The 15,029-nt window shown below is 47.2% G+C and overlaps 1 protein-coding gene across 1 annotated transcript in view; it reads left to right on the top strand.

Moving 5' to 3' along the window:
* Window positions 1-11,989, top strand: part of KIAA1549 (KIAA1549 ortholog) — a 123,974-nt gene extending 111,985 nt beyond the window's left edge. Inside the window, exons 19-20 of the mRNA XM_045855665.1 lie at window positions 4,005-4,150; window positions 6,219-11,989. Coding sequence (XP_045711621.1) covers window positions 4,005-4,150; window positions 6,219-6,473 — 401 coding nt within the window. The 3' untranslated portion in view covers window positions 6,474-11,989. The remainder of the gene's footprint in view (window positions 1-4,004; window positions 4,151-6,218) is intronic.
* The last annotated feature ends 3,040 nt before the right edge of the window (window positions 11,990-15,029 follow it).

Genomic DNA, 15,029 nt, shown 5'->3' on the forward strand with positions numbered 1-15,029 from the left:
TTTCATGTATTCATTTTTGTTTTTTTAGAAAAGAGCTCAAACCACCTGTATTTTTGAGACGCATGTCACAATTTAAGATAATGAGAAGCCTTAGAACTTCAGTAAAGGGAAAGAGAAATAATGTTTGGTGAACTGAGTGTCCTCAGTGATGACATCTAGATAAGAAGTAAACATATTTTCAGAAAATTAGTTGAGAAGAAAAGAAAAAAAATACATTTGTTTTAAAGTCTCCTGGGAGTTTTGCACTAATATTTGAGCCCGGAACAAATTCTCATCAAGTTCAGTAGATGCTTGATGTTTGAGGGATTTATCCTGAGATCTTATAAATCCCCAAATTTCAAATGCTGCTGTACCTTCCACTTGATTTCCCTAATCGGTCCAACAGAAGTGAGTGGACCAGCTGCAGGCTCCCCTGCAGACCGACGGTGAGAGACGCTGCTGGTGGCTGACAAGCAGCACCTAGCATGCTCGGCTGACTCCTGCATGGCAGTTGGCTAGTCTTCCTCACCTGCTTACCTGAGATCCTGTCTTGTACCCCCAAATTACAGATTACTGTTTTATGTGTCACAGAACGTCATCTCCTGAGTTGTTGATGCCGTGAAAGCTGTATTTATGCATGTCGTTCAGTGTTCCTAAAGCATCTGTGTAGGTGAAGATGCTGAGCTCTTGCTGTTGCTTGCAGAGCTCTGCAGGCTCTGAAAAATCCTCAGTTATCACCCATCTGACTGTGTTGTATTGCAAGGGCTCCAGGTCACTCTTATTTCCTCCATTCACTTCTTCACCCTCCTTTTTGAAGGCCGAAGCTTTAAGAAGAGGGGCTATTACATGTCAAATGATGTATTTTGCTAGTTTCTGACTTTCTGAGAATATACACCTTTATAATGCCATCAAGAAACTAGACTAGGCCAATTCCAAATTTGCAATACTTAGTGGGTGATTATCCACGGTCTCCTAGGCAGTTCTTGGATTTTGCATTGTCTGTCTGTCTCCTAAACAAACAGCATAGCCTGATGCCCCACAGGATCTTCCGTACCTTACACGTGCTGTGCTTTGCAGTGAGTCTTATTTCTCCTGTTAATTGTTGCCTAGCACATACTCCAAACAAAATTCAGACCTATTCATTTTTAATCTATAAGAATATAGAAATTATATGTATGAAACATTTAACGAGAAACTTATTTTATAAACTTTCTCGTTTATAATTTGTAATGGATTAAATTGTGTAAAAATTTGTAATGGAAAACATTAAAATATATTAGAAGAGTTCCCTTTTTGACTATATAAAACTATCAAATGTGTGTATATCTAAAAAATTACCAAAGAAAAAAGGAAAATAGTGCCTAGGGAAGATTGGCAGCAGGTATGACCAAGAGGTATTTTATTACAGAGGATGGTTCATGTAAATTGATGAATGGACAAACCTCAAAGGACAAGAAAGATAAAGGGTCAAAATACAAGAAGAAAATGCACCAAAAAATGTGTGTGTACCACGTAAAAGTACATATAATGAAAAACACTATTTTGAAAATGATTCAATTTGACATGCAAATTAAAACCATGATGAAGCCCCACTTTGACTATGGGATGGTTTTCATAATCAATGAAATTGTGTGCTGAAATTAGCATCTGGTTTCGTTACCTGTACAAAGGGAGTAATATTTGTACTTGCTTCCTATGGTTGTTTTCATGATTAAAGAAGATAATAGATATCAAGTCCTTCGAGTAGTGCCTGGCACATGATGAACTTTCAATAAGTATGAGCCGCCATTATTATTATTACTATTATATTATTTCTGGTGTTTGTGTAAATCATTAGACTTTTGGAAAGCAGCTTGGCATGGACATAAGGAGCTTTTGATTTGGTGATTCCACTTCTGGGAATCTAGGCTGCCACCCCCCAGGGAAATGCACACTATTGGAGAAAAACCCCATGTGCAAAGAAGTTTATCAGAGCATTATTCACCAACCATTGTGAGCTCCCTAAACACCCAGCGAGAGGGGCCTCAGTGAGGAAATTGTGCAGCAACCTAAGATGAAGGGCTCAGAAAGAGCCAGCAAAAGAGAATTTGAGTTTTCCGGGCTGCCTCCTTTGTGTTTGCTGCTTGACCTACTTTATCTCTTTTAATCCTTGAAATAACACCAGGAGGTAGATTTATTTTTGATCCCACTTGAGAAGCGAGGCATTGAGGCTCAGCGGGAGTGATAGCCGGTGCCCAGGGTCATGGGGCTGGTCCATGGCAGGGCTGGTCCATGGTGGGTGGTGGGGCCGGAATGCAAACCTGGCTTGCTGGGCGCGATGCCCCACATCGGATCGTGGGGGAGGCCTGTGTGTTGTGTCATTAAGAGAGCAGAGCAAGATACAAAATGTGTCTGAAATACAATTTCAACTACCATCGCGATGTTAACACGAAGGTGTTCTTTTCTCCCTGTGCTGTTGCCTGAATCTGTAAATGGTGGCGAACACTGTGCTGAATTTATGCTTTTTGCAAGATTCTCTAAAACCGTATCTGTTGGGCAAACGGAACCGATAGCCCCAATCGCTGTGATACTGGTATGAATCTTCACTGACTGGCAAGGTTGCCTGCAGAGCGCACTGTTCTGACAACAGCCCAGAAGGGGTTTTTTTTCCCCTGACCTTTAGTTTTTAGTTTTTACTGTATATCCTGATGAAATTGTGGAGGAATTCTTTTTTTTTAAAGGATTTTTTAAAAAATATTTTTTTATTTATTTTTAGAGAGGGAAGGGAGGGAGAAAGAGAGAGAGAAACATCAATGTGTGGGTGCTGGGGGTCATGGCTGCAACCCAGGCATGTATCCTGACTGGGAATCGAACCTGTGACACTTTGGTTCACAGCCCGAGCTCAATCCACTAAGCTACGCCAGCCAGGGCTGGAGTTCTTTTTTAAAAAAAAAAATGTATTTGGGTCCTGGCTGGCATAGCTCAGTGGATTGAGTGTGGGCTTCGAACCAAAGTGTTGCAGGTTCAATTCCCAGTCAGGGTACATGCCTGGGTTGCAGGCCATGACCCCCAGCAAACTGTACATTGATGTTTCTCTCTCTCTCTCTTCCTCCCTCCCTTCTCTCTCTAAAAATAAATGAATAAAATCTTTTAAAAAATGTATTTGGTTAAGGGAGGCTGTTAATTAGATAGCTAGAGAAGGAGGAGGAGACTCAAAGTTGGAGAGGGCCGCCCCCCCCTTGCCCCTGTGAAATCCCGGGACCATTGTAGGGCCAGTCTGAGCATCCCAGATGAGTTGGGTGACCCTAGGGGCATTTGGTGATAAGCACTTTTATTTCACAGTGCTTAAAGATCACTTTTTGTCTCACTTAGCCTGCAGAATAGGGATGTTGCCGCATGCCAAAAGTTGATGGGGGAGAAAAATACGTTGGCTAATGCCCGGTCTTCCCAGCCACGCAAGGCTTCAGCATGTGGGAATGTAGAGGGTGGAGCTCGGAGAACTTTCTGGCTTTGTCATCAGTACGCCTCACCCGAGAGGCTGGGTGGGCGGCTTTAAAGTTTTGATGGTGTGATATAGCCGAGTTACGGAAACACTGTGAATATAATGAAAATACACTTTAACATTATGAATTCAAATAAATATGCACGCTGCCTTTGAAGCAAAAAAGCAGATCGTGTTTTGGGCTCCTTGTGCGTCTCGAAGCCACAAGCAAGAAGGAGCCAGGTTTTAGCTTCTTTATGGCTCCAAAACCTTCCCATCCTTTCCTCTTAATGAATAAGAGTGTCCGTATTGGCAGCCTCTGCGGAAATGAATGGAAGAGCTGTCTATTCATGCTATTTATGCCCGGTCCTTTGGTGTCTAGCCAGGGAAAGAAGGCCATCGATATCAGCCAGTGTGTTAAAAGGAGTAAAAGCCCGTGAGCCAAGAAGCTCGCAGTCTAGTGTCTCTGTCCCTAAGGGGGTGTGGTGGTCACAACCACAGGGCCCTACTGGGCAGCTTCCTTTTCCGGCTGTGTTCACCAGGTGGTTCTCTTTTCTCCCTTCAGGCTCCCAGATCCAGCACCTGACGCAGGTGGGCATTGCGAGCAGAATCGGAGCGCAGCCTGTGGAGATGCCACCCAGCAGAGGCGGCCAGTACGGGGGCCCAGGCTGGCCTTCGTACGGGGAGGATGAGGCGGGCCGGAGAGAAGCCGTGAGTATCTGGTGTTGGGGTCGCCACTGAGAGTTCGCACATAATCACTTCGTTCCGCTGCTTCTGCTTTGGGGACCCCTTTTGAAGAGCTGCGTGAATTAAAGTTTTAAGCTCCCTCAGTTATTTTTCCCTGGAGTGTCTTTTTGCTTGCAGTTTTTAGATGGTGGATTTCCTCCGACCCAGGGTGCAAGAGTGCTGGCATTGACCTTCTGAAAAGAATATAGTTCTCCTTGAGGCAGACTTTAGGCTCGAAGTCATGATTTTTAAAAAAATAATAAAGGCATATTCATTAAAGAAGATCTGGTCCAAGACCAAAAAACAGTTCAAAAAATTTTTTTCCCAATTTTTATTGTGGTAAAATACACATCACAAAGTTTGCCATACTAACAGTTTTTCAGCGTACAGTCCATCGGTTTTCAGTACGTTCCTGCTGGTACGTGTCCATCGCCACCTCCCATACCCACAGCCTTTTTCATCTTGGAAAACTGAAACTCCGTCCTCATCAAACCCCGCCTTCCCATTCGTCCCTGTCCCCAGCTCCAGGCAGCCACCATTCTGCTTTCCGTCTCTGTGATTTTGGCTTTTACCTAGTGAATTTGAGCCTGGGGGTGACAGCAGTCTGGACTTGGTCTTTGGTGTGATCGCCACATAAACATTCACGTGCTTACATACCTCCTTGCTCACTGCTTGTGCCTTCCTGTGGGTTTTCCCCATCACACCCACGGTGAGCGCCACAAGGGGGTGGTTTTGCCGTAAGCGTGCCGTTTGGGGCATTGCGAGGCAGAGGGTTTGTTTTGAAGGTTTCTCATCATTCTGGCCACTCCTTTATGAGAACAGCATTAACATGAGCACAGGTAATTTCTACAAATGCCTTCCTTTGCTGTTTTTCTTTTTCTTTTTTTTAGAATTTTATATCCACGGGGGATAAATATATGAATTTGAAAATCCAAACCAAAATAACACTTTCTGTTTTATCCTCATCCTTATGCCACAACTTTCATTGCATGTGCATGCCTTTTGAGCAAGTAATGAGTGACTGGATGCTTTTACTTAAGGAAAGGAGATTAACTGTAGAGTGTAGTTTTTTCCTAACAGATACATTGTTTCAGATCTCAGGTGTTTGCTTTGTGTTTGCTGACATCTTCCCTTTTCCACCTTCACCGTGCCCCCTTGGTTTCCCGAGGTGTGTTGGGTGCTCCTGTCCCCTCTAGTGGGCGCACTGCGGCGTGCCGCACGCCCTGTCACTCTTTGGAAAAGCGAGACGTAGCAATGTTCTGCGGCCCAGACCCCATGTTTACCAAGCCAACCATTTACTCTTAGCATGGGTGAAACCCCAGGTTTAGAACCCATGTACCTATGCAAAGAGATTTTTCACTGGGAAGAAAAAATGAACAAAGTCACTTAAGAGTATAGTAATAATTATTCTTGTCAAACGGATGTCCAATTAGATTATGCAAATATAAGCAAAACTGTTGTAGGTTTCAGGGCAGTAGCTTTTTAAAGAAGAGCCTCTGCAGAGCACTCCACAGACAGACAGACAAAACGGCCAATGATGTGTGACCTCATTCCTGTTCCGTGGCCCTGGGGCCCTAGTCCCAGACAAAGGCAGCTCTTCTCTTTGTCAGCCACTCTGTCAGTAGCTGCATCTGTCTTCCAGCTGTCAGGGACCCCCATCTGACCTTTCCCCTCTGTGGGGTACTCTGGTCTCCCTTCCCTTCCAGCCCTCTGGGCCCCTTCCTGCTCGCCTGGCGACTGCTTACCTCCACACACACAGACACAGAGACTTGGCTGACCGGGTCATCCTTTCTGTCCGTCATTAAGCAAGTATTTATGAGGCACCCGTTAAGTTCAAGTTCAAGGGTTTCTTTATTGCTCTGCTCTCCCTTGGCTAGCTTCTTCACCACTATTACCTTCCGTTGCAGTCCAGAGGCATCCTAGCAGGGGGCTGACTTGTTGGGTAGGAGGTGGCGGGAGGAAGTCACCAGGGTGTGCCCACCTCCAGTTTGAATTTGATGCTTCCCTCCTGTTCTCGCGTGGGAAGTACAGCACCATGTGCCGTGTTTTGCAGACACACGTGCTCGGACATCAGGAGTATTCTTCTTCACCGCTGTTCCAGGTGCCAAGGACTTCAGGTAGGGAGCCCTCGGCGCCCCCGGGGAACACCCCGCATAGGGGGCTGCAGGGCGCCGGGCTGGCCTACGCTGCCAGCTCCACGGAGGACCTGCAGCCCGGCCACTCCTCGGCCTCGCTCATCAAGGCCATCCGCGAGGAGCTCCTGCGGCTCTCCCAAAAACAGACCGCCGTGCACAGCTTCCACAGCTGATGGGCCTCGCCTTGGACGTTTGCCAAGTATCCGCTTCCCGTGGAAGCAAGACTCACAGGAAACCAGCCGCGGGGGCGCCTGCAGGGGGACCAGCGCCTCCGTGGCCCCGGGCCCGCGGAAGGGAGCAAGTTGCAATTTGAGAAGATGCCGTATGTCACGTGGCAGCTCACGGAGCCTTTAATGAGTTGGCATTGTCGCGACCACCTGGGTTCAGTCGAGATTTCCATACTTCTTGGCCGAAAGCCAGCAGCACTCCCCGGAAGACAAACCACAGACCTCAGCCACCAGAATTCCCAAGCCCCGTCTCCGTGGTCACGGCGGAAGATGGACGTGTACGGAATGTGTAGGGCCGACGGGAACCCGGCGTTTCCGTGGGAAGACGTCTTCGAGGCTGGCTTGTACGACGTACCTGCTGCTTCGTTTTCTGAGAGGAGAGGCCGGAAGACGTTTTATGAACAGCTTACTTCCCTCTTGCTCCCCGTAGGAACTTATTTTACTAGTAACTTGAACGGTGAGGACCCTGAGACCGTTCGGGCATTTACAGAGCTACTAGTGAGGAACCAAATGATAGACCGTAGAGCCTGACAGTCCCAGTCGAAGCCATCGCCTGTGTCTCCCCTCCCACTTCTGGTGCTACCGCTCCCAGGCGCCCCACCGTCGTCACGTCCGTGAAACCGACTTTGGCTTTGTCAGTGGAAACATATGTCGAAGGTTTCGTTTTGTTCTAGAAAGAAAGAAAGAAAAAAAAAAAACCCTCCCAGATGAGGGGGGAGAGACGCTTACTATTTATTTGGTTGTTCCAAATACATGTCGAAGTTTAGATTTACACGATTCATTGTATTTGCTGTTTTGTAACGGGGCACGCGGACCTGCCGAGAGCCTCCCACTTCCAGCACACATCACCTTCGAGGCCAGTCCTGTAGAGTGAGGAGGGTTCCCGGGGGCCCCTGGTGGTCCTTGCTCATCGCCGATGAGTTGCTCACAAAATTGTGTTTGAATGAGAAATCTCCCGTAAGCAAAAATTATGTGTGAGCATTCCTAGGACCCCCACATTGTGATTCGTGAGCACGTTCCCAGTGATCACGTCTCTGTGCGTTCAAGACCCAGAAACAAAACTGAGTTCTCGCCTGCCTCTCTCTGCTCAATCAAGAGCCACACAGGAGAGTTTGGGGAGCAATGGGAAGGCGGGGGCTGCTCCTAGTGGCTGATCTCATTGCACTGGACTCTGCTGAGGGACTGTCGAAACCCCCTGTGCGCTGTGGGCCTGGCAGGGAGGGGGTGTCGTCTCCGTTGAAGCTTACTCCTCAAGTCACGATTTCCCCACTTCCCCAGTTAGAGCGAGGAACGGGGCAGCCAGGGCCCTGAGTGAAGCTCAGACGAAAAACAAACTTAGAAAGCACATTGCTCCTCTGAATCCTTCTTACCCGATCAGCTAATACTTTAGACGGCAGAGACGCAGGCAGAACTGGGGGGCTCCAATCAACCTCGGTGCCCATGTTGAGAATGCCAGAGCAGCTGGTAGGGCTTCTGCAGGGGAATCACTGTCCCCACATCAGCACTGTGCTCATTGAGCCTGTCTGCAGCCTCACAGTGCAGGGCAAGGGGTTCTGGGAAGTGAAAATGCGGCTGCTTGTCATCTGCACGCCCCCGAGAGAGGAGGGCTGCGGGAGAGGAAGGCTCCAAAGGATGTTAACTTAAGGAAGGGGACTCCTTTCCAGGCAGCCTTCACGAGCTCCAAGAGCGTGTGAGAGAAGGCCCCCTCCTGGGCTTGATTTCTGGCCCTTGGTCTTGGTTGAATACCCAGAGCGGAGAATTCTCTTTGCGGGTCACTCAGAAATACCAGGTTTCCTGAACGTGTTAAGGATTTCAGACATCTGCACAGAGTTGTGTTATGGACACCCAGCAGTGAATTCACATCATGTGGCGGCAGGTGGACTAAATAAACACAGGCCCCCCTTCTCCCACTCTGCCTGGTGTGGTGTTTGCCCCTAAAATCTGTCGCCTCCTTTGGACACCGCAGACACGGGCCTCTGTCTTAAAGGGGCTGCCGTGGCGACTGTGATGCCTTTGAAACCGGCATAAAAGGGTTCGACCTGTGTTGTTGTCCTTGGAATTGATACGCTTGTGAACGGGTGTCAGGACCAAAGAGACCCTGTAGCACCTGGTGGGGTGGGGTGTGGGGTGGTGTGAGCAGGCCCATGGCATCACCAGCACTCTTGTCTTGGTGGTAAAGCACACCCAGTTTGCCCTTGTTTTCTCAAGACCCGTGCCACGGGAGTTGTACCCGTCACCACACTCAGCACAGTCGAGCTGTCTCGGGGAGCAGTGCACGCACGTGGGTCTGCAGACACGCAGCGACGGCAGTCTGTTGCCAGGGGGTTCCCGCACGCTTACCACGTGAGCTTTGGAGTTCCGTTCATTTGAGGCACTCTAAAATGCAGAGTCAGATTTTGGGGTCTCTCCTTATTTTTATCTTCAGAGTTCCGGCGGAAATGCCACCAGCTATAAATCTGAGCCAGTATTTTAGAGAATGCTGTTTGGAGAAACAATCATTTCCAGAGTCGGCTTTGTCAGGCCCCTTCTCTGAGCCTTGTTCTCCCCATCAGCCAGACAGAGGGCAGGCCTCCCTTGCCGCCTGCTAGGATTTCTCGTTGTGAGAGTCAGACGTGACCGTGTGTGCACATGTCCCTTGAGCAGGGAGCACGGAGTGCTGTGAAAATGTAAAACGCAATCTGTACGGTTGTGCCGGGGCGGACGATCGATGTGCTGTGACCTGCTGGTGACTGAGTTCACGGGCAGCTGCCCAGAGCAAAACGAATGGCCTCGGGTGACTCTCCTTCCTCTCTCCCGTTTTGCTCTAACTTCACTTCCTTCTCCATTAACGCACAAACAACATTTACTAAACATCTTCCATGCTCCTGATGTTCTGCCTTTTCTGGCCCCAAATATGTTGAACAGGAACCTTGCCTTCTGGGACCTTAGAATCTAAGTCAGATAACGCAGACGGGCGTGAAAGGTGGACGATGCACATCAGTAACATGGCTTAAACATCAGTAACGTTTGTTGGAAGTTCACGAGTGCGTTAGGTGCTCAGCGGGAAGAAGTGGAAGTTGTGTGTTTGGAAATAAGATCTTGGGGGGAAGTCATCTTCAGCAGCAACTTCAGTGAGGACAGGGGGCTGCCCTGGGGAATGGTGATGTCATGTGGGGAAGCTGAGTGTGGGCCCCGGAAGGAGGGAGAAAGTGGGCGGAGCTGTCCTTGAAAGTGAACTTGATCCCGGCCTGCTACAATATGGGGACAGCATTCCTTCTCAAACCGTCTGGGGAGTTTTATAAGAGGAGGAAGCAGTGCTGTGAGTCTCCATGTGCGGGGTACGACAGCGGAAGGACCCAGCCCGTGAAGAAGGTCTGCGGAGGAAGAGATCCGTCCCGGAGAGACTCGAGCAGACCGCAGTCTGCCGAGGAGCCGATGGAAAGCAGGCGAGTAGTGTAAGAGCTGCACCATCGGCTCCGCTGCTCAGGGCAGACCTCGGCGGCCAGACATCGGGCCAGTTTCAGTCCTTTGTGAAGCGTAATGCGTTATAAATACATACATGTGAGTTCTTAATAGCCACCAACATTTTTTTCTCCAAGTCGGATTTCATTTCAGAGCATGTTTCGCGTTTGGTGGCACATGGTTTTTGAGCAGCAGACTAAGGGGGTTTTCGGCCAGCCAGGCTTTTCGGGGTGCAAGGCCTACGATGCAAAGCACAGGTGAGGCAGAGCAAAGGTCTGCCTGAAGGCTTTGGGCCGAAACAAATAATTCTGTGCTTTCTGAGCCTCCACTGAACTGTGGACAGGGTCCGTGTTGACCGCACTGCACAGCGTCTCAGTGCTCCGGTGGGCCAGCCAGTCACTCGGACACTGATTGGCGTGTGCAGTGACTCACGAGCTAATCATTGAATGCACTCCTCAATCCCTTCACGCCAGAGATGTGAAAAAGTGTGTTGGTTGGAACGGAAGCTGGTTAAAGTCCTGGGCAGGCGGGTGGGGGCCTCTAGTCTTCAGAACCACACTGACTTCAGCTCTAGTTAAGTTTTAGCCATTTCATTTCTACCTCCAGAGCAAGCCTCCAGAGCCAGCCTCCAGAGCCTGCTTGTCCGCTTTTGTCCCAGACAGGAGCACAACAAAGTCCTCTTCTGTACCTGCAAACAGCCCTTTGACCACAAAGCCCGTTCTTATGGGATGGTAACTTGAACTTCGTCTTTACATTTCATCCAGCACATTAACAGACATTCTTGTAACATGTGAGAAGGGTTTCTATGAGCATCTGCTGTACCGTACTCATAAAATGTAATAGGCTGACACGTAATACCGAATGAGCAAGGAGTGTGCACATTTCAGGTTTCTTTGGATATTTTTGGCTGTGATTTTCAGTGTTTACTCAAGGACTCCTTTCTCTAACTCTAAAAAGATTTGAAAACCGAAACCTCACGGTGCAATCCTAATTCCAGGCCCAAGTGTGTAATGACACACTTGACAATTCATCTTAAGAACATGCAGCAGCATTGAAATTTAGGAAAAGAACATTTAAATGCCTTTGGAAAACAAAAAACAATGTCAGGAGCCCGTGAGTGAGTGAGAAGGAATGAATGTGCAAATCTGAGGAACTCGAGTCCGTATTGGTGTCCCACAGGGTAGATAATCGTGCAGGTGGCTTGCTTTTTTCCCTCCTTCCAGGTTTTTCTGTTCTGGGGCCACTTTGGATTTAAAGAAAGGGTGAAGGGACAGAGATAAAAATAGTGATTTGGGTCTTGCGGTCCCTGAATTCCATGGAATCATTCTGGACATCTTGGAGCATCATGCCTACCAGATTTCGTGCATTTATAACTCGACTCCCTAGGTGTGCAAGTCAGGAGTAGTACAGGGCCAAGTTTAAGTCAGATGCCCTGTACTGCTCCTTCTGCAGATGTGGGGAAAGAAGGAGGTGCTGGAGGAACAGAAGCTCCACCAATGAACTCAGTTGCTCTAAGCACCAGAGGGCTCATTTCAGAAAAGGGGAGTAGACTCCAGAGGATCCTCTAGGGAGCATGGAGAGTGGGCTAGCCTTCCCCTCACAGGAAAAGTTGCTTAGCAGAGCTGCTCTGGGATGCCCCCTTGTCTCCTCCTCCTTTGTCAAGGTCCATATTCTTCTGACTCTCCCTGCACTCCCATTCCTAGATTATGAGTGTTAATGTACGAAAATACACAGAGTGCATTGAGGCCACTTGTGGCATCGGTACTGCAACTTGAACTTGACAATCATGGTTTGCTGGTCTCACACGGGCACTTAAATTTTGCTATGGGTGTACGATTTAGTAACTGAATCTTCCCTTCTATTTGTCGGTTATGTTTCTTCCCTTCAATTAGCTGCACTGTTTTCTAATGTGCTATAGAGTTTTTTGAAATAATTTATGCAAGTGTTTGGTTTCCATGTTTACAATTTATACAGCTTTCCTAGCATTTTAAATGGAACTGTCAATAAATGCTACAAATTGGTGTCAAGCAATATTTTCTGTTTATTTCCTTTGCAACAGGATAGTTTTCTCATTTATAAAATGTGAAGGTTGCATGAAATGGGTTTTTTTTTTCCCATTTACTAGTTTTCATTTCCCTGGTGAGAACATTTAGTGCTTTTATTTCCCAAGGAATTAAGTTGAAAGTCCTCTATTCCGTGTGTGGAATTTGCAGAATTGTTTTCAGTCACATTGGCTGGCGCTACTCCTTTCTACAGGCCACTCCTCAAGTCGATGCTTTCACTAAGAGCAGATTCATTTTGGAATTAAAAGATTAGGGAGTCTACAGTCCAGAAAGATAAATGAGAAGATCAAAGTCTATACATTTGGGAAGGGAATAGTGTAAACTTGGAGTTGATGAAACCCAAGAAAGTAGGAACCCCTCGAAATGGAGGAAAGCAAAAGGGACTATGAAATGCAGCGGAACATAACGAAATGAAACACGGAAACCTGGATAGGATCCTGAAACAGCCACCGCAAAGGTAATCAGCGGAAAAATGGGGAAATCCAAATAAAGCCTATAGCCGGGTGTCAAACTCATTTTCACTGGGGGCCACATCAGCCTTGCGGCTGCTTTCAAAGGGCCGAATATAACTTTAGGACTGAATAAATGAAACTACTCCTTGACTAGGGGCAAGGAGCTTGGCACTAGGACCTTGGCAAGGAGCAGCAGCTGGGTAGAAACAAGATGCTGGGCGGGATAAAACAAGGTGGAGGGCTGGATTCAGCTCAAGTGCCTCGTGTTTGCCACCTGTGAGCTATAGTGTAGTTCAAGTTCACAGTTTATGCAAAGGTTGATATATTGGTTTTGCTAACTCTGTTGTGACTGTTAAGACTTTAACATTAGGGCAGCTAGGTAAAAGGTAAACAGAAACATTGCATTCTTTTTGCAGTTTTTCTCTAAATCTCATTAAAAATCAGAAAACAAATTAATCTGGTACAGATAAAGCCCATAGTCTCCCCCTCCCCCACCTCCCAACAGAGGCTAATGATGAGCCTGCCCTCAGCATCCGCAGCCTAGAACCTGCTGTACTTCTCAGGGGAGCCAGCTCCTGCTGATGGTGAAACAGGTGACAGGTACATTAGTAACACTAGTGACAGGTGTAAGTTACTAGTGTTTCCTCGGCAGGAAATAAACCTTCATGAAGGAGAGTTCAGGGCCTAGGATCAACCAGAAGGATAATTTGAACCTAAACATTCAAGAAAATAGACAACTATGAAAGGGAACTTAAAGAAAGTACGTATCAAGTGTTTAAAGAGGTTAAATAAAACCTAGAAAACCATAGAAGAATAGGCTATTCGGAAATTAAGCACATTCGACAAAACCAAAAATGAATCCTCGAAGGGGAAATTAAAGAGCTTAAAAACATCATGTATACCCACATGGCTGAAGAAGTAATTGCGACAGACTTAATATATCTTTACATCTTAGTAAGTACACTTTAGATGAAAGACAAAAAAACAACACCGTGTGGACTGACTGGTCCAGCTCGGGCCCCAAGTGATCTTATATGCCTTGAATGTAAATAGGTTCAAAACGATAGAAGAACAAGGAGATACTAGACGCAGTTTGGGCTGGGAAGAGAGGTTGGTCAGGCTGGACCCGAGCCCAGAGCCTGGATGGGGAATTGACATGAATGTGAGTGTAAACCACAGCTGGCATAACGGGAAATTCTCTTTTACCTCTTCCACGGTGCACCTGCCAAGCACAGCTTAAGGTAAGTAGAAAACAAGAAACAATGGCAAATACGAAGAGCAATGTTTCGCTCCAGTGCTGCAATTAAATGTTGAAATTGATGACGTTTTCATTGTTGTTGGATCATGCACTATTTAATAACTTTTTTCCTCTAAAGGTCACCCACACTTCCCCTGCTACACCCTTCTGGGGAATTAACTGTGGGGGGAGTTTGTTTTCTCGGGCATTGGGGGACTTGACAAATTACAGTCCCTAGTCTCAATAGCCCGTGTTTATGTCATTAAACTGTTACTTGTTGTACTTGTGCCAAAGGATAGCGTCACAGAAGCGAAGAAAACAGCATACCAGGAAAACTCAGATTGTAAGATGGTTTTCTAGTGGCCGGGTCACGGGTGATGGAGCGAGACAAGTACCTCGGAAACACGCATTAGTGTTAAGTGCTTAGGTTTGGGTTCTCTGAGGTGATGCTCTACCTCAGATCGGTGGCTTCCTTTAGCATTTTATTTCATTTCAGCATTTTAAAATTCTGAGGTTGTCTGAAGGAAACATTCGTACAAAGAATTTAAAAAAAAAGAAGAAGAAGAAGGGCTCGAAAGCCAACATGGGGTTGGTGCATTTAGGCACAGAAGGATGCCAGTGTTTCTCTTCCAGCTGCGGTTCCGCACTGCGGCCACCTTTGCAGGGCGGCAGGGACGTTCTGTTTCTGGCGGAGCTGGGCGTTCCCCTCAGATCCTCCTGCAGCTCTGAGTGCGAGGCGGGTGGCATCCCCGCCTGACTTGGAGTCCACGGCCCAGTCTGTGTTTTGGTTGCTGTTTTATAGTATCCTGGGGCCTTTCGTTTGGGTTTCCTTGGGAGACACAAATGAGGAGTCGAGTAAAAAAAAAAAAATCGAATTAGCCAAATTTAAGTCAGAGCATCACATTAACCCTAGGTAGCCCATTAACCCTTATCTCTTTTGCTCTATTTTTCCTGGTCCAAATGCAGATGAGCAAAATAGAAGGACATGAAAACCACTGTAGCTCCACCATCAGAGATGCTGCTGTCAAACTGTTAGTAAGTTTTGCAACTTAATCTTGTTCGGTGATTGGGACCAGTCAGGATATTTGCTTTTTAACTGATCTCACAGTAAGCTATTGATCTGGATTCGAAGCAGGGAGAAGGCTGGGAAAAGGGCCGGAGACTTAGAATTGGTGCAGGGTATTCTGGGAGGAAGGATCAATAGCATTTTCTAACTGCTGGAGGGAAATGGCACCTTGACCTTTGTGCCCCTCCCTTTGTGCCTAGTAATGCACTTGCCCCATTGACCTGACACTTTTCAGAGATGTTT

Source organism: Phyllostomus hastatus, unplaced genomic scaffold, assembly GCF_019186645.2.
Source record: "Phyllostomus hastatus isolate PE091 unplaced genomic scaffold, TTU_PhHast_1.1 phas_scaffold_114, whole genome shotgun sequence".
Classification (NCBI taxonomy): Eukaryota; Metazoa; Chordata; class Mammalia; order Chiroptera; family Phyllostomidae; genus Phyllostomus; species Phyllostomus hastatus.